Here is a 24,170-nt window from a genome sequence, read left to right as displayed (position 1 = left end):
GTCAGAACTGGCCCTGGACAAGGTCCCCAGGCACAGGACAGTTTGAGAACCATTGTGCTAGATGACCTGTAGGGTCACTCCCAACACTAACTTATTTATCATGAAGAGAGCTCTCGGGTGTCTAGAAAATCCTTTTTGTGACAGACCTATATGAAAAGTAAAAATGTACTCAAGTAACACATAATGAACTGACTGAGGCAGAGGCTGAGCCTGGCTGGGAGGAGGCTAGCGGGCGGGAAGAGAGGGTGGTGTCCTTGGGTTGGGAAGGGAAGCCACCTCAACCCCAACCTGACTGTGTTTTTGAACCGGATGAGGAAGCGGTGAACTCTGTAGTGAATGGGTACAGTATTTGGAGTTTACAACGTATTCAGAAAGACTAGACATACCTCTAGAAAAGATGACCGACACTTGTTGGTTCAACACATATTTGCAAGATGGCAGCGCTGTGTCACAGTGGGCTGGCCATTCAGAATAAAGCAGCCAACAGCCAGAGTCTCTCCCTGACTTCACAGAGCTTCACATCCAGTGTGGGAGACAGACATGGGATAACTGGTCCCACAAATCACCGGGACGAGGCTGAGGTGGCAGAGGCACTAGCGCTGGGTGCCGAGTAAAAGAGGGGCTTCTGAAACACAGTTATTAAAATAAATAATATTTTAAGGCACTATTTTTAAAAGATCAAAATTAATGAAAAAACCTATGGTGAATAAAATATCACAATTTTATATAAAGACAGGATCAATGTTACTGATCTCTCCTTTTGTTCATGGCTCCGCAGGGCCTGGCCACAGACAATCCTACCAGAAGAATGAAAAGATGTGAAGAGTTATGGAGACCAGGGTGAGCTGATAGAAGCTTGTGGAAGGTGGGATCATCTTCCTTAAATTATCCCCAAGGCAGTCACACCAGGACTGGGAGGGAAGGCTATGAGGAAGTTGGGAGAAGTGCAGGGGGTGTGAGCCACAGAAAGAGAGGAGAAGGCCCAGAGGTGGGAGAGCTTTGCACTTTTGAGGGAGCTGAAAGGCGACCCATGTGTCTAGACCAACCATTCTCAAACTTTGGTTCTCAAACTCACTACATGTTAGAATCATCTGGAAAGCTTTTAAGTCTCCATGCCTAGGCCTTGCTCATACCAAGAAAATAAAAAATTTCTAGGATGGACACAGGGGTGGCTTTTGAAGTTTCCAAAGCAGTTCCTGTGTGTAGGCTGGGTTGAGACCTGGAGGACGGTGATGGGGGATCCGGGGCCAGAGGAGACTGACTGGAGGGAAGAATAGGGCTTGACTGGAGGCTTTGGAGGTCAGGGCAATAATCTGGGACTTTTTCCTTTGAAGGGATTTACACAGGACACTGATAGGATCTGACCTCTGCTCCCCTCCTTTCTTAAAGCTCACCCTGCTACTGTGATGAGAAGAGTAGATGCAACAGGAAGAGTAAGGAAGTTGTTATAAATGTCCAGCGGGGAGAGCAGCAGCAGCGGCTGGACTGATGGCAGCCTTGGTGCAGAAATGAGGACATGCTGAAGGATTTGGTGACTTTTTGATCGTGGGGCCCAGGGGAGAGGACACATTACAAACGACCCCACCCCCAGAGTCCAGCATCAGCAGTTGAGGGGTGGTGAGGACATTCAGGAATCACAGAGCAGGGGGTATGGAGACCCATGGGTTTGGGAGGGCAGGGGGGAGGTTCAGTGTGGAACATTCTGGGCTTATGAGATGTGGGGCAACTGCACAGTTGTATCACAGGGGAGAGCTCCACACTGAAGCGGACGTGCAGAGTCAATGAGAAAGCCAGCTGGGGTCGCCTAGGGAGAGAGAAGTGATGGAGCAGAGGAGGCCCAGCCTCCTGGAGAGCCGACCAGAAAGAGTGGAGAAGAGGACTAGGAGACCGAGGAAGACAGAGAGGAGAGAGCGGGAATGACTGACGACCAAGGGAGCGGCAGAGGGCTGCTGATCCCTGAGGGCTGGTCTGAGCTGGAAACAACTGGTGAGAATAATGGCCTGGATAGAGAAATGAGATGCAGTTCGGCAGGGAGGAGGGAATTGAGTGGAGAGGGGAAGAGGGAGGAGGTATAAGAAAAGGCAGACATGGGGAAAGGCTGGTGTATCCGGGGGCCATTCCTCACATTGTGGGATTGGAGCAGAAGTCTGTAGTATCCTATAAGGTTGGAAGGTAGATGGTGACTCCTGGGATTGCCTTCTTGTTTCTCACTCTTGCCTTTCTCTGTCTCCCCTCCATCTGACTTTCCTCCAATCAGGCTCTGTGTGTGGGTGTTTGTTGGGGAGGGTGACGGGGGCGGGGAGTGGCATTGCCCCAGGGCAGCTTGGCTGCTCGCTTTGCCCCCCCCTCCCCCAACTCCCCATGTACAACTTCGGTCAAAGCTTTCACAATATTTGCGGCAGCGTGATCAAGGTGAACGCTGAGGTCAGTCAGCTTTGCTGTGGAGGAGAGTGCATTCATTTCGGATGAATGGAGAGATTGTTTCCTTCTCCCTGACTTCAGGCACCTCAAAGAGCCCAGCTGCAGTGTAATCGGGGCTCCTCTGTCTCTTTCCTTGTGCTCTCTTAGAAGTAAAAGCACAAACAGGCTTTTGCCTGAAAGGCAGCATGCCAGTATTATCTTTCCTGAGTGGGCTCATAAATACAGATTCTTTGGAGAGAGGTGCGTACAATCAGTGCACGAGCCAGCATTTTGCATGTGCAATGAACAGATGTGGCTGCATTATTCAGTTTCCCTATTTGACTTCCCTCCCAAGATGTACTTCAGAAAATGGGATGTCGATGAACACATCTTCCCGAGTGAAAATAACCTATGCCAAGAGGAGTTTCAAATGTTCCAGTTAACCATTTGTCATGTGGTTGCTTATTGAGTTCTCTGCCCAAAATGTTATGACGCACTGTGTCACTTCAAGCTTTCCTCCTAGAGATGAAATAATTATTTTTTAAGATTTTGTTTGTTTATTTATTTCACACACACACACACACACACACACACACACACACACACACACACACACAGTATGAGCAGGGGGAGCAACAGAGGGAGAGGGTGAAGCAGGGAGCCGGATGCGGGGCTTGATCCCAGGACCCTGAGGTCATGACCTGAGCTGAGCCAAAGGCAGATGCTTAGCCCACTGAGCCACCCAGGGGACCCGAGCTGAAATAATTTCTAATTGTATTTTGTGTGAAATGACATTAATACGGAAACGCATCACACTATAGTAGAGAAATGTTGGTTTTAACTCTGCCCTTTATCTTCTTGGTGTTTTTTTTTTCTTTCCTATTGCAAAATGTGACATTCATACCCCAGCTGAATGTATAGCATTCGTGTGTACAGTTTAAGAAACAGTTATAGAAATGAACACCTGTGCTTGTGCCCACCCCCCCACCCCCCATGTAGGGCTTGGGTCATGGTCTCGGGTCATGGGATCGAGCCCCACATAGCCAAAGGCAGAGGCTTCAATCCACTGAGCCACCCAGGCACCTCTTTATTTTTTTTATTTTTTTTTATTTGAGAGACAGCCTGAGAGGGGAGAAGGTCAGAGGGAGAAGCAGACTCCCTGCAGAGCTGGGAGCCTAATGTGGGACCTGATCCGAGGACTCTGGAATTATGACCTGAGCTGAAGGCAGTTGCTCAACCAACTGAGCCACCCAGGAGCCCACCATTAGTAGTTTTAGGAGGATTCTACTTTTATTGGTTTGAAAATAATTGTATAATCTGTATGATGTCAGCTATTAGCTTAATTAGAATTTTTCTTCTTTTAGCGAGCTGAACTGTCTTAAAGCACGTGTATGTGGGGACATACGACCAGTGTGTAATTGGAATTTCATTTTATTGAAGCATGAGTTCTGTCATAAAGAAGTACCTTTCCAGCATGGTTCAAAAAACGGCTCAGAATAAACTAGGAATTTGACTTAACAGTAAAAGACATTGTAAATTGGAACAATGGATCTAAAATGGCTCTTATTTGTACTTATATTTGCATACATTACCATTTAATCAGAGATACACTGGGGAAAATTTTAGTTACACAAATATTTGAATACAGTTACATAATATAGTTTCTAAAAGCTGAGTTTAGCATAGTGAAACACACTCCCCTTTTAAACCTAAGCTTTGTTTAAACTTTATGCAAGATTGTTTATATAACTTGGGTTTCCAAATAAAGTAACCATTCCAGATGAGAAATAAGATCATTTATTCTTCACACTGGGTCTTCATTAAAGCTCATCTGATCTTTCTTTTCAACTTTGTAGAGTTTACGTCACATCTCACAAAGGTTTTCTCCTGGCTTGGGTGGAGCTGTAGGCCATCCGTGTTTTCTGAACAAAATGTCATTCTGAATAGAAAACAGAGCAAACACAGCATTAACTTTAAGATGGAGCTTACTGAAGTGTTTCATCCTTTGTAAATAAAAACTCAATTTATGTAATGCATGCTATTTTTAAAGAAATTGGATTCTTATGTGCACAAATATTTTCATAACTTCAGAGAAAAATAAAACCCAAGTCAGTGAAAGCAATCAGGGAAAGGCTGCTTCCCGGAGCTCTGCACTGGGGTGATTTCAGCTCTCGTAAGAACAGAAAGTCCTCGGGGCAGTTCCCCTTTTTTTTTCTCCCCAACCACGGCTCATCAAAGATTTGAGGGAAACTATTGTTCCTTTCACAGCATTGCCCCCACTCCAGGGTAAACATTCCCAGTTCCTTCAACCGTTCCTCACAAGGCAGGCCTCTCTCCCTAGCCTTCCTTCTTTGGACACGTTCCAGTTTGTCAGTGCTGCTCTTAAAGTCTCTGGGCACAAGGCCACTGTCACCAGCCTCTCTGCTGGACTCAGCCCGGCAAGCCCAGCCCTTTTCTTCTTATTGGTGCAGGCACTGTCCAGCTAAAGGGGACCTTGCTCTGTGTTCTGGTCTCTCTTGGAGACCAAGCCTTAGACTGCTTTGATGGTTTGTTAGCTTGGCCTGAGATGATGGTTTGTGTTGTTAACTTGCATCTTCTAGGAGAAAAATTATCAAAAGTCACGAAGAATTCTAGTTAATGGCTTCTTCTTCTTCTTTTTCCTTCTGGTATTACATCTAGGGTCACATCTTCACGAAATCAGACTTTAAAAAAAAAAATCAGACTTTTTAAACTAAAATAGTGTATAAGCCAGATGGAGAAAGACAAATACTGCAGGGTATCACTTACATGTGGAATCTGCCCCCCTACCAAAGTAAAATCCACAGGAACAGAGTAGAAAAGTGGTTCCTAGGAGCCAGGGGAGGGGAAGATAGGAAGACATTGCTAAAAGGATATGACCTTTCAGCTATAAGATGAATAAGGTCTGAAGATCTAATGTAAAACAGGGAGACTACAGTTGACAACACTGTGTTACATATCAGAGAGGTGATGGATGTGTTAGCTAACCGGGTGGTGGGATCCATTCACGTGTATACAGATACCAAATCACTACAATTGTACACTTTAAATATCTTAATCTTATTTCTCACTTATACCTCAGTAAAGTTAAAATTTAAAAAAGTGTTAACAAATAATTTGTGAATGCAATTTTGAAAAATTCAAATGGTAAAGAAATAAATGAAGTCAAATATTAAAGATCCTCTCTGCCCTCACCCTTTACCAATATCATTCCTCTCCACTTTCCTGGTTTAGTTTATGTCTCTCCAAACCTATTTCCTTTTTCCTTTCTTTCTTTCTTCCTCCCTCCCATTTTCCCTCCCTCCCTCCCTCCCTTCCTTCCTTCCTCTCTCTCTCCTTCCTCCCTGCCTCCCTCCCTCCTTCTCTCCATTTTTTCCTTTCCTTTTTTTTTTTTTTTTAAGATTTATTATTTATTTGAGGTAGGGAGGGGCAGAGGGAGAAAAGAGCAAGAGAATCTCAAGCAGACTCAATCTTAAGAGCTCCACACGGGGCTTGATCTCACAACCAGAGATCATGACCTGAGCTGAGATCAAGAGTCAGACACTGAACTGATTGAGCCATCCAGGCGCCCCACTCCAGACCTATTTCTGTGCATTTACACATACATCACTGTTCATATGTAAACAGAATCTTTAACAAAAGTGGGGTTATAATGTATGTCTTTTTCTGACATTTTTCATTGTCATCAAGTAATGGAATTGGAGACCTATTTGTCTCACTTCTTATGAATTTGTCTCATTCTTTTTTACCTCGTGCATCACATTCCGTTGTGTGGGTGTATCTCAATGCATTAGGGCCATTTTCCTACTGATGGACATTGAGGTTTCCCCTAATGGTTTGTTATTTATAGATGGTACCGCAACAAACATTTTTGTACCTCTTGTGGATATTTTGAGTATTTCTCCAGGATAGACACATAAAGTTAAAATTCTGGGTATTATGTATATTTAAAATTTTGATAGTGTAAGCTCATGAGACTGACGGCTTTGCCTATTCTGTTCCCTGCTGTATACCTGGGACCTACAACAGTGCCTGGTATAAGGTAGGTGCTCACGAAATATTAGTTGTTGAATGAAATTCTCCTGCAGAAACTCCATAATTTGCACTCCCACAAATAGTGTCCTGTCTATTCCACCACAATAGGTCCTCTCATCCCTGACCTTGTGCCCCTGGAAGAGAACAGCACCTCTCATCGAATTCCTTCGGTGGAGGCACAGAGTGAGTTACTTATAACCACTTTTGTGCCCTGGAGTTAGTGGAGAGATTAAGACTGTGAGGTTGCATATTTGCATCCTGGCTCTGGGATTGTGGTTTGTAGTGGGACTCCAAAATTGGTAGTTTGCTATTGGTCTCATAAGATACATATTATAAATTACATTTGTCCCTACAGAACCAGGTCTCTGCGAGGTGCCGTTAGTGTCCAAGGCTTCACAGGTGGTGAGCAGAAAGTGGAATTTGAGCTTAGGGTCAGCAGAGGCAGGCCATTGGATTCTGCCTGCCATATTGCTTTGCTCGCTGCCTTCTCTCTGGGCATACCGCCTGGCCTCCCCCTAGCCTGTTGTGGTGCAACACCCATGAACTGCTATCTTCCTTCTAGACCGTGCAATGCTAGTTCTTCACTTAGACGAAGCGTGGTCCATGTACCAGCAGCAGCCGTACTTGGGAGCCTGTTAGAGGCGTAGGATGTCAGGACCCACCCCACCTATGTTTTAATCGCATTTAAACACAATTCCCAGATGATTCCTGGGTACATGAAAGTTTGAGAAGTGCTGGGAGGGAGCATGTTATTAGTAAAATTAATGCATCTTATTTTCCCAATTATTAGGTCCTGGAATTTCTTTCTGCCAAGGGCCACACTCAGGTGTTTTTTTTTTTTTTTTTGTATCCCCCAATGGTACTTCATGCTGTGAAGGCACACAAGAGCCACTGAGCACTTATAACTTAAAAAGCTATAGGTCGGGTGCCTGGGTGGCTCAGTGGGTTAAAGCCTCTGCCTTCAGCTTGGGTCATGATCCTAGGGTCCTGGGATCGAGCCCCACGTCGGGCTCTCTGCTTAGCAGGGAGCCTGCTTCTTCCTCTCTCTCTGCCTGCCTCTCTGCCTGCTTGTGATCTCTGTCTGTCAAATAAATTAAAAAAAAAAAAAAAAAGCTATAGGTCCCACCACCCCTCCTCCTTTTTCAGCCTGTACCCCCTACAGCTCCAAGGAAGGGTCTGAAGCGCAGGTATGCAAATACCCAGGTCTGCAACTCTGGTGCTTTGGGCCAAGCAAAGTCAGATTCTTGGGGCCAAGATGAATGGAGGAAGGGACTGTTGGGAACAGTGCCTGGGCAGCAAAGAGGCAAGGCATCGGACAAACCCCGAGTCAGATCTGGGCATGGACAGTTACCAGCAATGCTCCCAAGCTGTGTCAGGTCTATGAGCCCCAGCTTCCGGATCTGCACCGCCAATAATACCTGTTTCCGAGCGTCACTGGGAAGGTTCCATGAGACTAACCCTCTCGACCTGCTTTGGTGGCCTCCCCGCGGTGGGAATTCTGGAAGCATCATTCCCTTCCCTCTGCTCTTTCCGTCCTCAGAACCATGTGGGTAAGCACCCGTGAGAAGGCTTTGGTGTGTTTTATATAGCCTTTCAGATCGACCCACAGAGAACTGTCACCGGGAACAGCCGCTAGGCCTGAGGAATGACCCTCGAGCTGAGGGAGTGCGGGGAGGGCTGGCTGTCAGAAGCAGAGCTCTTCGAATGGGCCAGAAAGTCATGCTAAGTGTCTAAGAGGAGAGAAGCAGTTTAATTTTCTCAAATTGATCGTGTGGAGAAATCTGTTGGCAAGTGGCAGAGTGTGCTCTTAGTAATTGCCAGGATTTTGTATCCCAGGGAGATAAAAACTCAGAGCGCTGTTGTATAAGGGACTCGGGGGCATAAATCTGCCACGGGCCGCTCCTGGCCATGAGGCCCGTGGGATGAGCTGGGGAGCGTAGTTCAGAGGTGAGAGGCCTGCTGTTTTCCATCTCTAGTGGGGGCAAGCCCCAGAGAGAAATGGGCTTCCCAACAAAGGAAGGTGGGAGAGGAGAGACGAGTTCCCTGGACATGAAGGGAGGCGGTGGGGGGGCGGGTCTGGGGAAGGGCAGAATTCTCCTCTCATGGAGAAGTGCAGAACTCTAGAGAAGCAGAGCTGCCATGGCAAAATGTGTCGGGCATCCCTTTGCTGACAGGACTTAAGGGGCAGCTGGACCACCCTTTCTTTCTTTTGTGTCTTACTCTGTCCCCAACCACTTATTGTCCCCGGGGACTTTGGGGCCAAGGGAGACCATTAAATCATTAAATTGCACAGAGCAGAGCTTCTTAAGTCTACTCCCTTGGTCCACGTCACAAGTTCTTAGGGCTTTTACTTATTAGCAAATGTGTGTCCTGGGTTCCTTCACAAACCACGGTGCATCAGAAGGTCTGCAGGTGTCTTTGGGAAACCCGCATATTTAATAAGCTCCCCAGGGGCTCTTTGGCACTCCAAGATTTGAAAGGTGCCCTCACAGAATGGGATTTCGAGACTGTGATCTGTTGAAAGCATTTCTCTGGGTGAGCAACAAAATGGAAATGTCTGTCTTGGTCCTTGCCACTCAAAGTACAGTCCTTGGACTGCGGTACCCACAGGCAACTCCTGATGATTCAGCTGAAGTCTGAAAAAGACTGGGCCAGTGAGGCCGTTCTCGAACTCCGAGGCAGGTAGCTCTGGACCACAGGCAGTGGAAAGAGGCTAGACCGGAAGTCAGAAGACCTGGGTGCAAAACCTGGTCCTTCCCCCTGTGGCTGTGTGAACTTGGAATGGCCATCTCACCTTTCTGACCATCCACGTGCCATCATGGGACGTGATTGTGGCTACTTTATGATATCAATGCAAGTGTTAACTGTGGAGGGGCTGAGACAAGGAGATGCCTGCTAGATGTTAGGGGAGGCTGCGTCAGTACTCACCGTTGCTGGGTTTCTCCCGCTTTGACTTTGATGGTCTTGACAACAAGGCCCGAGTAGAGAGGCCCTTGGCTCCATGGGATGATGGTTTGGACCGTGTTCCAGACATTGGTCCATACTGCGCCATTTTCCCACTTGAACTTGATCATGATGAGCTCACCGATATCCACATCCAAAGTGATGAGAAAGGAATAGGTTTTATTACTAGTAACTTCTTTATCCCTTGAAGATACAAAGGAAATCAGACTTAGTTTATTTGGAAGAGCCAAGTCATGTTGGGCACACTCAGGCTGTGTAGGGTTTGCCCGAATGACTTGGGAAGGTCTTTTCGGCTGCATTTTCCAAACTGGTATGGGACAGACTATCAGTAGGAACAGTAGCGGGTGAGCCAGACCATTAATACTGGGGAAACCATGTATTTTTTAGGTTAGCATAATTAAGAGGCTCTGACAGTTCTGCCATAATGAATCTGGTAACTCTCTTGAGCTCATGCTTCCGAGCTTCTGCTTTAACAAATTAGGAAAACTGCCCCTGAGAAGACAGTGGGGCTTTGGCAATGACCTCTGGGTAGTTCAGCTCCCTTGAGGTTTGATTAACACAGTAGAGCCACCCCACACTCTTATCTCCCCACTCATGCTTTTTTTCCTCCCCATAAAAATAGAAACAATGAAGTTTAACAGTAATAGAAAACCACATGGTAAAGGGAAGCACCAATTTGGAGCAAAATTTAAATGCAAATTCTTGGTTATCATTAGAAGCTTTAACTAGTCTGTAGGACATTAGCATGTCCCAACACTGACTGAGCAGGAGATGCCCTTCCCACCTTGGAACTATTCCCCAGGGGAGAACTGGGACAGTGCAGAGGTAACAGTGGATTTGGGGAAAGACAGGTGGGTGGAGGGTTCCTCCACAGCTTGTCATAGCTCTTCCTGTAGAATGTTGTAAGGAATTGCTTAGGAATCCCTCCACCCCGCTAGGGATGGAGCATCCTCGGGCTAGGGTCCCCTCTGCCTTTGGGGCCGAGCCCGGACTAATACTTGCTGAACGACGGAATCAATGTGATGACCGGAGACCCAAGGCTGGAGGAGGTCTTCTGGAAGCTGAGAACTGTCCCTGGGGCAGGTGGAAGGCTAGTGTCTCTTCCAAGGAAGAGGCCACAGTGAGGGTCGAGATGTGGAGAAAAAGCCTTATTTCTGGTCGTTGAGGCTGGGGAGTCTCTGAGGGAGGCATGAGGCCACTGTTCACATTGTGAGCAGGTGTGTAACGGGGCAGAGGACAGATGGGCAGGGCTGGCAGTGCAGGCTGACTGAGAAGGAAAATTTGTGCCAAGTTAAAAACCATTTGGTTTCTGGGTTATGGCTTTCAGAACTCACGGGAAAGGAGCTCAGGGCTGTCCTATGGACACCTGCTCCCGCCCTCCCTGCTCCTCCTGCCTGGTTCTTCTGCCCGCACAGTAGATGATGGACCTCGCCATCTCTGGCTTCCCTCTCTGCTCAGCTCATCTCACAACGAACCCATTGTAAACACAGGTCATTTCTCCATAATGCAGTCTGCGGGACCGGTTGAGGCTGAGGAGGGAAGACAAGGCGATGGGGTGGGGGGTGTCATCCCATCGGACAGGTGTTTGGGGCAGTCACGTGGGCTGTGTCTGGCCTGGCTCTTGAAAATTATGGGGTCCGCCTAGACCCTGTGAGAAAAAGTAGCACACCATCAGCATAGACGGCGCTGCACCTCATACTCACAGAGTGATGGTGATTTTCTGGTTTTCCTCTTTTGTTCCGAGAAGTGTCATAGTAAAAGTTGGTTCTACGGGTTTCTTAAGTTGGTTGCTGAACTGGATCTTGAACTGGTAATGATACACTAAAGAGAGAAGGTGGAGGGGGAGAGAGTGAGGGAAAGAGAATTTAAATAGGAAAAACAGGAATTTTTATAAATTAAAAATATCATATTTTTAAAATTTAAGAATGCAGAGGGAGAAGTCTGGATGGATAGACACCAACCCCCACCCCCCCCCCGGTGGAGGGATTATGAATACTTTAAAATTTTTTTCTTTTTCCTTCTCTGTATTTATTAAACATTTACAGAGGACATATGGTGTGTGTATAATATAATAATAAGTATTATCTAACAGAAGCAGGCAGAGTGGGAATATGGTATACCTAACATTCTCACCTGTTTCTGGGTGCAATCCTGTTGGACTGTTCCATGTGTTTGGCAAGAGTCCCCTTTCATAAATTGAAGGATATTATCGCTTTGAGGCACCGGACACAGGTAAGAGGACGCATTGCCATTTTCAATGTTTGCCTCTGTTTGATGGGGTCCATTTTGGGATGGACAGAGCTCTAGTTAAGAAGCATATGCTCTAGTGACCACATCTCTATATTCTGGAGCAGTTGCTGGGCACTAGCTCCGTGGGGTTCCACAAGGACATTTTCTGATGGAAATAAGACAACTCTAGTTCTAGCACTTGGATCTAAAATGTTTCTGTCTTATCATATGTTCAGAATGTCCTTTCACTGGGTTGCATAGGAGACGGTAATGTATTTTACTCTTCTTTACCTAAATACAGTCTATATTTAATTAATAAAAGCAAATTGCTTACTATCACACGGGTATGGTTAAACACTTCGTACTACCTCATCTCATTCACTCATCAGAAGAACCCTCGGAGGTCGGTATTGTCATCATCTCCATTTTATGAATAAGAAAATCGGGGCCCGAGAACAGAAGGGACTCGTTCAAGGTCACATAGCAGAGTCTGTCTCTTAGCCTGGGCCTATTGCTAAGCTTCCTAAGATGGCCTTGACTAACCTTGTGTTGTTACACCAACTGCCTATGGGGCTGTTGTTGGCAGTTACCCCACTTCATTCCAAAATGAACGGACTGCTTGTACTTCTGTCTCTTGCTGTCTCCATATTCTCTACATGCTTGTACTGTTTTAGCTCCAAGAGGGCCAAGAGGCTTCATATGGCATGCCAGTTCCACCCGATTGACCGGACTGCCCAGAGCCCCATGTGTAGATGGGTACTGAGGCTACACCCAGGCTCTTGGGGAGATTGGTGTCTTGGGCAGAGGGATTTTGGGGCTGCTTGCTGTGGATTTGCCTTTCCTGTTCTAGGTAATGATTCATCCACTAATTCTGATACAGTGACTTCCACCATGTAGGTGTCTAACCAGCTTGGTGGGATGAACGAACGGACAGTTGGCTTGGGAGTAACGTGATGTGTATTACTATGTAGCAAGATGGAAGCCACCTCTGAGTCCCCAAGACCTGAGTTTCAAGCTGTGTTGCAGGAGAATTCCCACCAGAAAGCACAGATCATGACACTAGCCACTTGTTCATCTATCCCATACCCCCGGCACGTGGAAATTCATCATCTTCGTGAGTCAGTCTCCTACCTACCAAATGCCGCACGGCCCTGGGAGGTTGGGAGCCTCACACGGACCCGGCAACAGCTGTTGTGGTGGCGTGTTGCCAGCACCCCAGCTGCAGTGTCCCAGGCTGCCTGGTTCTCTGGGATTCTAGGTTGTTTGCACTACCCTCCCCTTTGGCATAAACTGACCTTCTCATCTCGGTTTTGTGGTGGCCTTGCTTATGAGCCTAGGGTTATCTCTTGGGTTGACTCTGAAGCACCAGAGTTTCTTTTTGTATATTTATGTTCATGGCAAGAGCCAAACACGAACTGAGGACTTTTATAGGCCAGGAGTTTTCTGCTTTAGGTGGAAGCTAGCTTGGGCCTCACCTGGCCCTGAGCACAGTGCCCTGTGCCCAACAGGTGCTCAGATCCTTATAAATGGAATAAAGCAATTTGAGATGCTCAGGACTGTGAGGCTGAGGGTGAGAAACAAGAGAAGTGTAGTGGGCCCAGGTTCCAGAAAGGGTCCCTCCACCCTGGCTGGTAGTGATGGAGACAGGGACTCTGGCCTAACATCCCAGAAGCCTCTGAGAGGCTGTATACGCTTTGGGGGTGTATCAAGAGAACCCTGTCGCAGGCAGACAGTGTTGTAAGTTGAACAGAGGCAAAAGGAAAGGTCCTTCTGAAGACAAGGCTATAGGTGTGTGGGGTGGGGGTCAGATGTGGACAGGAGGGGGCGGGAGGACTGGCCTCGGGTAACCTCCTAACAAGGACACAGGCATCTTGCAGAGCACTCAAGGATCCCCCATAGCAACCAATTTTAATCCAATTTCATATGTATGAAGTGGAAGTCTACTGTGCTCAGGCCAGTGCTAAGAGCTGTTGGGGATAGAGGAGTTAAAGAGGATTATTAGCAGTACACATGATACCAACACTGGCTAATACTTATTTTGTTTACCTGTGCCAGGCACTTTGCACCTATTATCTCATTTAATCCTCACAACAGGTGATATAATCATCATCTCCTTTTAGAGAGGAGGAAACTGAAGCACAGAGAAGTTAGGTGACTTTCCCAGTATCACACAGCTTGGAAGTAGTGTAGCTGGGATATAAGTCCGGGCCACCAGGCTCTAGAACTTGAACTTTTAAGTGTTTGTACCTGGGACCATAGCTTTATATATCCTAAGGAAAAGGTTGAAATATGGACAGAGATTTAAGTCCAAGAGTGTCATAACAGAACTGTTTAACTGTATAACTAAAAATAAATCAGCAACACCTGAGATACTCACCTGTTGAAGAATGACTATGGACTGACTAATCAGGACAATAATGAGAACTACCACTTAGCTTTTTATCGTGTCCCCAACACTGAGCCAGTCACGTCACATAATTACCTCTTTTCTCTTTACAACAACTGCATAAGATGCCCGCTTTATCTTCCCTTCGCATCATTTTACAAATGCAGAAGCTGATGCTTGGGGAAAGTTAAGTAACTTGTCCATTGTTGTGCAGCTCAGAACGGGGGAAGCTGCAATTAGACTTGAGACTGCTGATTCCGAGTTCATATTCCCAACCATGTGATTTACTCTTATGAAGTCATTAAAAGATATTTTTGGAGCAATTTCAATCCTTCTGAAAAAAGTGCGGGGAAAAAAAGCCCCAAACAACAACCAGGATACAAAATTGCATTGCTAACATGAGACCAACTTTATAAAACAGAATACCCAGGAAGGGATTCATAAAATGTAACAGTGCTTATCCCTGGAGAGGAGAGAGGGGTCGTTTTTATCTTTCTTCACGCTTTCCTGCAAGTTCTGGGTTTTCTACAATATGCTTGTATTCTAATTGACTCTTGCTGGAAAAAGAAAAAGCTTTTAAAAGTATTAGAATAGAGAACAAGAGGGCCAAAAGCCACGGTGCTCCACTTAGAGGAGCTTGTAGCTGGGAAGCTAAGTCACTTCTGTGACTCTTGTCCCCTCTGTCTTCTTGTCTCGTGGGCTGGGCATCCATGTCCATGTCTTCTCTCCCCAGGGCAGTCTTGGTGTCATGCGAATGCTCCTGTCAGCACAAGTCCCAGCATGCAGCGGGCACCTAAGGGGTCTTTAGCGGTTCTTTTGTGTGAAGATAAGGCAGGACATGTGCTGCATTAAAGAACCTAACTGTGAATGGGGGTCGGCACTTGTGGAGATCCTAGGAGACACCAGCCTATACACGAAGTGTTCTGCCTCCATCATTTTTCGTCCTGGTAAGGAGACTAGATAAGGTGCAGGCCCTGTCGGTTTCCTTAGTTTCCTTAGTACTGCCCACCAACTGGAAGGAGTCCCACCCACGCTCTTGAGCTGGCCCTGGCCAGCAGAGTCCTGTTTTCTCCAGAGACCTAGGATGTCAGTTACTCTGCTGGACATCAGACAAGGAAGCAGAGATTTGGACACAGATCCAAGGTCACCCAGAGTGTTACAGGCAGAGCCAAATTTGAACCCAGGTGTCTGTCTGATTCTAAAATCCCCTTTCCACTGTCTCCTGAGGTCCTGGTTCTGCAAGCCGCATCTGCTCTTTGGAAGCAAATGGCAAACCCCCAGTCCCTGAGGAAAGGCAGCCGTCAAAACCTTCCTGGAAGGAAGCCACTGAGACGAAGTGCCTCGAGGGTCTCATCCTCTGACATCCATCCTGGGCTATGGCTGATGCAGATTCTTTCTGCCTGTCCCCTGAAGGCCTAGCCCCCGGGTGGGGATAAATGGCTCAGGTCCCTGCTCCAGAGATGGGTTTTTGTCTTCCTTTGTTCTCCACTCATGAGTAGGAGATGGATTCCCACGTCCGAGATGCCACAGTTGCACAATTCTGGGGGAAGGTGTAAAATCCAACGGTCGGCTTGCCAGCACCCCTTTAGCTTCCATCCTTTGAGTGAGAATTACCTGACCTCCTGCAGTATCTTCCTAGGGTGGAGTCTGTGCAGGAATTTGGAACCCCAAAGGTGAAGGAATGGCCAGGAGTCCGAGTCCACTGGCCTCCCAAGCACTCCTGAAGGATATGTGGGCTGTGGAGGGGCACAGGGGTGAGGGGATGAGGGCACCCTTGTGTCTGCGAGAGCCCAGCTGTAGAACTCGGCAGGTTGATGGCACTGGTGGTCCCAAATGACCTGCACTAGGGAAGTCACTTTTTTGGGGAGAAATCTTGAAATGGCATTATTTTTATAAATATAAAAGAGGCTTTCATACGGAGAACTAACTAGATGTTCCTATTTTGGATTTTTGTGTTTTTCTTTAAAAGAAAAAGAGACAATTTGCCTGTCATCCCCCACTCCCTGGCTCCTCCCCTTCCCCCCCAGACAATGATGCTGTTACAAAGATTAAGGAAAAAAGCAGGAGTCATTTTGTTCACTTTCCCTTATGACATGTTTAGTAAGGATTTTAAAAAATGATTTAGGAAAAATGCTTTTGATCCTGTGACTGTGGAGGGGATAGCCCAGTGCATTCCTCGGTTCGGGCAGGAGAAATTATTTTAGTTCTTAAAGATAGAGAGCGCGAAACAGTCCATTAACCCTGAATGAGATCAGGCAAATGCCACCTAGAGCAGAGATGGGGGGCCTCTGGAGATTCTCCTCAAATAGAGTCTTCCTGAGGTTCAGTACCCTAAAAGCCCCGGATTCTGATCTTATGTAAACCCCACTGGTGCCACTTAAGTTCTTTTTATAAGGCAGCCACAGTAGACATTGGCTTAGTGAAATTTATGAAAAGAGAAATTTTGTTTCTCCTTCTTTTTCTTCTCCTCTTCCTCCTCCTTCTTTTTGTTTCATGGGAAAAAAAAATGATTCCAGATCATTAGATATTGGCTCTGGGAGATATTGTGATTTTCTTTGCAAACATCAAAGAGGCCTTTTTCTTTCAGTGTATCGATTTTCTTTCATGAAGATGGGAGAAATGAGATCTCTTGTGTTGTCTTGCCACACCGAGGGCTGGTTCCTAGACATGAGATGCCTCTAACTCGAGAGGGAGGCTTCGGACCTGACACTGAGCCTGAAGATGGCCCCGTGAGGGCTTACCCCACCAGGGGACCAGCACCCAGGGAGGCTGGAGGAGGGAGGGCAGGCGCAGGTGTATTGGAAGCAGGTGTGTTGTGCAGCTCTGGGCTCATGTTGGTGGCTGCAGTTGGGTTTCACAGTACCATGAGACACCTCATAAAGTGCTTCAGAGTGAGTGTCTCCCAAATGCATGTGGGGTATTTTCAGTGGAAGACAGTCAAGGCCTCGAAGACTTGGGAAGAGTTTTTTGCCTCCCACTTACCTGCCTCTAAGAATTTAGATAGGGGCCTAGTCCAGGGAGACAGCTCCTGCCACAGAGAGCTGCAGAGTCTGGGTGATGAGGGTGGGAAGTGGCGGGGGGGGGGGGGGGGGGGGCTGGAGAGGGGGAGGGGCTTCAGGCCTGTGTGTTGATTCTGTTCTGTGTCGCATTGTCTCTGCATGGTGTGATGAACATTTGTTTCCCAAACCTTGGCTCTTCTCATCTTCCTGTGAATTAACTTCCTTCTCTCTGAAGCCCCATCCCCTTCTCTTTAGCTCAGGATGGCAGGTAGGCTTCAACTGCCTGACTTCTTTGAACCTCTCATGGCTCTGTGAGGCTCTAATACACATGAAATTAACATTTTCTCCTGTTGAGCTGTTTTATGTCAACTTAATTAATAGGCCAGCCAAAAGAAAGGGTAGAGGAAAAAATTTTCCTCCCCTACACCCTGATGTCGGGGGATTGGACTCCTGCCGCTTCTGTGAGCAGTTGCCTTTTCTGCTGGGGGTGAGATTGGGGGAGTGTGTGTGTATGTGTGTGTGTGGTAAGGAGTGTTGTGCTGACTGGCATCACGCTGCCTGCTGTTTGTGCCCATAGGTGCTTCATGTGGGAGGACAACAGGAGCCCTCAGCTCTACCACCTACCACCGTATGGTCGTGAGCCCTCATAGCCTCTTTGAAGCTCCATTTCCTCATGTGTAAAACGGGCATCAAGAGGACTCTAACAGGGGGGTCGTGAGAATGTGATGCGATGGGACAGCGTATATTAAAGTGCCCAGCTTCTAGAAGGTGTTAACCCAGGGACACCTTTTCCCTATGTGCTGAACTGACCAGGCACGGTTCTGAGCTGCACCCCCAGGGGTTGGTTTTAGCGGTTCGCGCCCATAGTCATCCACACACCATCACTCTGTGGCTGAAGAAACTGAGACCCGCATGGGTTTTGTCACTAGGTCAAGGTCAAATATGAGGTTGGCCCCAAAGCCAAATTCTGGACATGCCCTATTCCCAATCTCAAGCCTGTGCTGTCTCTACTACACCCAGTGCTTTTTCTGGACCTCTCCCTGGAAATTAGGGAAACCTTTCCTAAAGAAGTAGTGGAGAAAAGCCAAAGACAAACAGATTCCCCCAAGTTACAGTTTGGTTGGTTGCCTACCAACCAAAAGGAAAGAGTACTCAAGCAAGTTCCCCTAGGTGGGATGAGGCCCAGAGTGCAGAGGGAGAGAGAGGGAGAGGGAAGGAGGGGGGGAGGACCTGGTGTTGGTGATACAGTCAGGAGACCGCATGGAGTGGAAGAACAAGGGCCGTGAACCAGGGCAACCTGGGGTCAAACATTACATTTGCTGCTCACAGACTGTGAGACTTAGGGAAGTTGTAAACTCTCCAAGTCTCAATTTATTTATTGGAAAATCCACCAGCATCAGTCTCCACCCTGACGCATCTCAGTCTCTGTCCCTCTGTCTCTTGTTGCGAGGATTATACAATAAAGGAGCTAGTTTGTAACAATACACTCAGTGGGGAGCCTGGACAGAATAGGTCCCCATAAGTGTCACTTCCTTCCGCTCTGAGTGGCCTCATCCCACTGCTGGAGGATTAATTAGATAAGGTGTTCACTAAGCAGGTTTCTCTCAGGATGGATACGTTCCCTCTCTTCTCTTTTAAAAAACAGGCTCCCAGACTGGTGAAGGCTCTTCCTGGGACAGTGAAAATAGAAGTGGGCAATAACTGCCTTGTGCTACCGGCCCAGTGGGCACAGACTCTTTGATGGTTTCGTTGAAATATCTCTGGAGCCAGAGGAATGAGGACTAAGTTAGTCACCCTTTGTGGAGCTACAATTGGGAGGCCATGTTTAGCTTGCCCAGCCAGACCCGGCACTAAAATATATCATGCAATTAGATGTTCTTAAAAAATATGAATTATAGGTTCTCTGAAACCAGAGCTGGGCAAGTCTCTTCTTTTAAGAAACTGCAAGTATTCATCAAATGCCAGTGAAATGGGCTTGGAGGGCCCAAGTCAGAGATGATCATGATAGTGATGGGTGGAGAAAGGTGTAGTTATGGGGACCTAGATTAAAGGCCTTGTGCCAGTACCATCAACAGAACTTTCTGTGATGATGGAAGAGATCCATTTCTGTGCTCTCCAATATGGTAGCCACATATCTGAGCACTTGAAAGGTGGCTAGTTTGACTGGGGAAGCCAATGTTTGATTGCATGTAATTCCCAGTAATGTAACTAGCCACAGCCACCATACTGGGCGACGCAGCGTTATCCAGATTGCAACAACCCCCAAGCAGCTGTTCCCAAATGGGCAGAGTCTCACCCAGGGATAATTTCCAGCCATACCCAGGACAGCTTGACGTGACTCCTGGGGTGCTACTCCCCACTGGTGAGCAGATTAGGGTTTTGCTCACTGGAAGGACTGAAGCAGAATGGGGGAGAATTTGGAAGGCCCAGAGAAGAGGAGGGGGCAATGTGGGTCACAGCTCAGCCAGGGAACCTCTGTTAGGGGCTGAGATGGGTTCTGACCAGTTTCAGGCGGTCCTGACTCATAGGGCCAGGCTCATCAGAAGTATCTGGAACGAGATGAGTCATTGACAATAAAGACACCTGAGTGTTGTCTCCAAGGGTCTCCCTGCCTGTCTTCCTGGGATGGCGCTGAGCATTTACATGGGGGGCGGGCGCTGGTCTTCAGTGAGCCCCATGAAGTAGGGACTCTGACTACTCTGGCTCAATTTATGTTTGAAAAATAAATGACTGGATGGACACACTGTTTTTTTTGTAGCTGTTGGGGTGGACGGCGCTGGCCAAATGCAGTTCTCTGGTCCTCCTTCATAGGAAAGAGACCCCTATGAGTTCATACCAGTGGCTTGTGGTATTTGGGCATCTGGGTCGTTGACAAAAGGGAGGAACTCAGACTGTACCTCAGAGTGTACCTGTTGGTCTTTTTTTCCCCCTCTTCCTTCCCGACATGCTTGCCTGCCCCTTCTCCTCATCTCCAAGCCCCCAGCAGATGTCCTCCAGCTCTACCAAGCTCCTCAGTTCAGAATACTCCCAAGCCATGGAAGGTGAAAAGTAGTCTCCTTTCTTCCCAGCTGATCTCAAAACCTCCCCCTTCTTCTCTCCTCCCTCCCTCACCTCCACCAATAGACAAAGGGCAGGTTCCTGAAGTGGGGAGGAAATCAATCCCTCAACTAGTTTGGAGGTCTGGGTCTAAATGCTGACTCTGCCAAGAATTCACTCTGTGTCCCTGGGCAAATGATTTTCCCCAGCTGGGCCTGGGTGTCTGCGTCTGTGAAATGGCAGGGTAGAACAGCGTCTAGAAATGCTAACATTCCACGATTTAAAGCAGAGCCAGTGAAATGTGCTTTTCGGAGGGGCTTAATCACTCCAGGCAGCTTTGCCATTTAAAAGAGGAGCTGGTTAACCCAAATGAGTGTCTAATTGGCAGGCTGCCCGTGGGGGAGCTCCCTGAGCCGGGAGCCCTTCCAAATTCCCTCAGCTGATTTTGGACGGTACCTTCTCCTCCACCCCAAAGGGGCAGACGGCAGAGGGGACCCACTGGCCCCTCAGGCAGGAAGGATCCACCTTCACTGTGATGCTCTCAGAAGCGATTAGCCGCCCACAGCAGATTTCTGTCATTCCTGGGCTTTCAGGGAAGAGAAATCTGGCCAGGGAGCGCAAGTTCAAATAAACAGGAATCCTGTGCTTAAAAAACAAGTCGCCTGGGAACTTGAATTTGTGAGTGTGATAATAAAAGGAGCACAGACGGGAGTCGGATGCACCTGGTTGCTGGCCTCCTTCCAGACTGTGTGGCCGTGGGCGCGTCACTCTACCCAAGCCGCCCTTCCCTCCTCTTGAACATGAGATCATTACCCCCTGCCGACCTTGCTTGCCTGTTGTGGGGGCCGCAAAGAGGTGATGGCCGAGTCTGATGTTTTGTATAAAACGCTGTGCAAATGCAAAGCGAGGGTGACGACATGACCACCTTCTGCGGCTACAAATATTCCGGGCGGTAAGAATCGAACAGCGCAGCTCCCTCCGGCGCCCTGAGCATGCGCCGTGAGACAGCGAGCCGCTAAATCACCCGGGGCCGCTGAAAGGATTAGACAGAAATGTTAACGGCAGCAGATGCCAGCTTGTTCGCTCCTGGAGGACTCCGGCTTTGGGGGAGAAATCCTCCGCTGGCTTCGGCCCCCGAAGAGGCACAGCCCTGACCTCTGGTTCAACCCAGAGAGGGTCCGGGGCTCGGTTTCTGCCCGGAGGTTAAGGATCTGAGGAGGAAAGTTGGAAGCCAAACTTCATCTTTGGAGGGTCTCAATTAGACAGTGATACCCTGTTCGAGCAGTGGATCCAGATTTTAGAGGAAACGAGGAACCCCAAACGTAGCCCAGAGGCTCCTTTTTTCATGCAGGCTGTGAGCAGAGCTGGAAAGCCGTGGGTTCCAGCTGGGGTTTGAAGACGCCTCCAGGTCCCTGCTCAGTGAGAGACTTGGGTGATGGAGGGAACTGCTGCTCTGGGCCTTCCTGATCTAACATGCTAGGGGACCGTGAAAGTGGATGAAGAGAGGCTCACGCAAGGATCATTCCAGAAAGTATCAAGGTTTCCTCCCACCTGGTGCTTGGCAGCCAGGTGGACACACTCTTGGGAAAGGACAGAGAGAGAGGCTGCGCCGACGTCGCTGTCCAGAATCTGTGGTTTCAGGACCCCTGAGAAAGCAGAGGGAAGCCTGGGCGGAGCGGCTGCCCTGGGGGCCACCCGCACTCACCTTTGAAGGGGGACTGGGCGCGTGTGACGAGGAAGAGCCTCTTGTGCTTCTTGCCCTGCCGCTCCTGGCGGATGTGGTAGCCCATCGTGTTGCAGCGACCCTTCTGGCAGCTCAGGCACAGGCCCTGGCTGAAGCTGCCCATGTCGCTGCACTGGTAGGCCGTGCTCTGCCGGCTGGGGTGCAGCAGGGAGTCGATGAAGAGATGCACGGACCGCTCGTGGGAGCATTTTATGGTCTGAGTGATGGCTGGAACACAGGGCAAGAAGGACGTTATCACCCCTCCGTTTTCCAGAGAACCCTCCACTCCAAGGATCGTCCTGTGTGCAGGGCAGATGAGCGGCACGTTGGGAAGGAGGGGTGGGATTGTTGAGGCTGACCCCCCCCAGGGCCCCAGTGGGAAGGAATCGGAGAGTGGAAACTCCAAGAGTAGACCCCTCTCAGTCACGTGGTGTAGAGGCATCTCCCCAGGCGCCGTGGGTGTTTTAACTGGAAGCCTAAGTTCCTAAGAAAATACTGAATTATTTAAGAACACAGGGTAGTGTGATTTATTTAAAAAATATTTACGTCTTAAATGGCTAAAAATGTGCAAGTGCTGATGTCTTGAGTTGAATTAGCTGGAACAGGCTTGTGTGGGATGCCTCTTTGCTTAATCACGCTAGGTAAATGAGAGCCAAGGTACTCTTGGGGCTCAGTTAATGGTCTAGAGAAAGCTCAGGCCTCTCCTACAATGTCTGCCCTCTGTCCTTTTTTTTTTTTTTTTTTTTAAAGATTTTATTTATTTATCAGAGAGAGAGAGAGGGAGAGAGAGCGAGCACAGGCAGACAGAATGGCAGGCAGAGGCAGAGGGAGAAGCAGGCTCCCTGCCAAGCAAGGAGCCCGATGTGGGACTCGATCCCAGGATGCTGGGATCATGACCTGAGCCGAAGGCAGCTGCTTAACCAACTGAGCCACCCAGGCGTCCCTCTGCCCTCTGTCCTAAAGCTGCCATTGCCTCTGTCGGGTAACTGGCCTGTAAAACCAGCAAGGGGATTGGCTTCTAGAAGGATAATTCTAGTGACCAGGTCTACCTGGGCCTAACTCCAAACAGCAGGGTTAGGAAGTTTATCTATTGTGAATTTTTGACCTTTTTTTTTTTAAAACTTTCCAAATCTTAATCTAATCTTTAATAAATTATTCTCAAGGACATTGAAGAACCACCATAAGGTATGTAAATTACCTAACGTGAAGGTACAGCACAGGTAACTTTGCCAAAAGCTATTTCTCCCAGAGTCTGAAGCCTAAATGCCGAGATCCAACAGCTCGCTCTTGGTCTAGGGCTGCGCTTGTCGAGCACCGACTATAAGGCAGGTCCTATGCTGAGTGCTTTCATGCACGCGCTTCCTGAATCTCACCGCGGCCCCCTCAGGCAGCTGTTGTTAGGTGAGAAAGCTGAGCTTCAGAAGCGTTCACTGGGGGCACCTGGGTGGCTCAGTGGGTTAAAGCCTCTGCTTTTGGCTCAGGTCATGATCCCAGGGTCCTGGGATCGAGCCCCACATCGGGCTCTCTGCTCAGCGGGGAGCCTGCTTCCCCTTCTCCCCCTCTCTGCCTGCTTGTGATCTCTGCCAAATAAATAAATAAAATCTTTAAAAAAAAAAAAAAAGCGTTCACTAACTCATTCCAGCTCACCTAGGAGGGGTTGGGCTGGCAAAGCAGTCACCAGATTACATTCTGGGCAGATGCTTTGAGAGTACCACCCCAGAATGGGATTGCTTTTATTTTTTAAAAAGATTTTATTTATTTGTTTATTTATTTATTTGACGGAGAGAGAAATCACAAGTAGGCAGAGAGGCAGGCAGAGAGAGGGGAAGCAGGCTCCCCGCTGAGCAGAGAGCCCGATGCGGGACTCGATCCCAGGACCCTGAGACCACGACCTGAGCTGAAGGCAGAGGCTTAACCCACTGAGCCACCCAGGCACCCCTGGGATCGCTTTTTAAACTTAAAAGTGAAGAAAAGTGGGAAAAACCACACTAGAACTGGGCGAGCAAAATAAACGTACTCAGTTCCACCACTTGGAAGGTTAGCACAAAAAAGCAAATGGCACTAACAGAGATGTGTTTGTCAGGCAACTAGTTACTCAATACCAGGCCTGTGTGGAGCTCTGGGAGGGAGTGAATCTGGGAGGAGGGCTGGTTGGTTAGCCGGGATGGAACAGGCCTCCGTGGATGACTGGAGGGGCAATGACGTGAGGGGCATGTGAGGAATGAGGAGAGGAAGTTTGCAGAAGTTTCTCTCAGGCGTAGGTGGGTGGAAGGCTGGAAGTCCAGCCAAAATGAGATGATATTGAGTTTGAAGGTCATTCTGATACTGGAGAGGTGAAGGTGGTGATGTAATCACAGGAGAGCGTGTTCTCAGCTCGGTT

The 24,170-nt window shown here is 48.2% G+C and overlaps 1 protein-coding gene across 2 annotated transcripts in view; it reads right to left on the bottom strand.

Moving 5' to 3' along the window:
- Positions 1-3,598: 3,598 nt before the first annotated feature.
- Positions 3,599-24,170, bottom strand: part of LIPC (lipase C, hepatic type) — a 151,213-nt gene continuing 130,641 nt past the window's right edge. For both annotated transcript variants that reach the window (XM_047738415.1, XM_047738416.1), the window contains 4 exons: positions 21,773-22,018; positions 11,121-11,238; positions 9,382-9,600; positions 3,599-4,339 (listed from right to left, as the gene is read on the bottom strand). In XM_047738415.1, the coding sequence (XP_047594371.1) occupies positions 4,228-4,339; positions 9,382-9,600; positions 11,121-11,238; positions 21,773-22,018 (695 nt within the window). In that variant the 3' untranslated portion in view covers positions 3,599-4,227. The remainder of the gene's footprint in view (positions 4,340-9,381; positions 9,601-11,120; positions 11,239-21,772; positions 22,019-24,170) is intronic.

This window comes from Lutra lutra, chromosome 7 (genome assembly GCF_902655055.1).
Source record: "Lutra lutra chromosome 7, mLutLut1.2, whole genome shotgun sequence".
In the NCBI taxonomy this organism is placed as follows: Eukaryota; Metazoa; Chordata; class Mammalia; order Carnivora; family Mustelidae; genus Lutra; species Lutra lutra.
The sequence above is the reverse complement of the archived record's forward strand: the minus strand, read 5'-3'. Positions and strand labels throughout refer to the sequence as shown.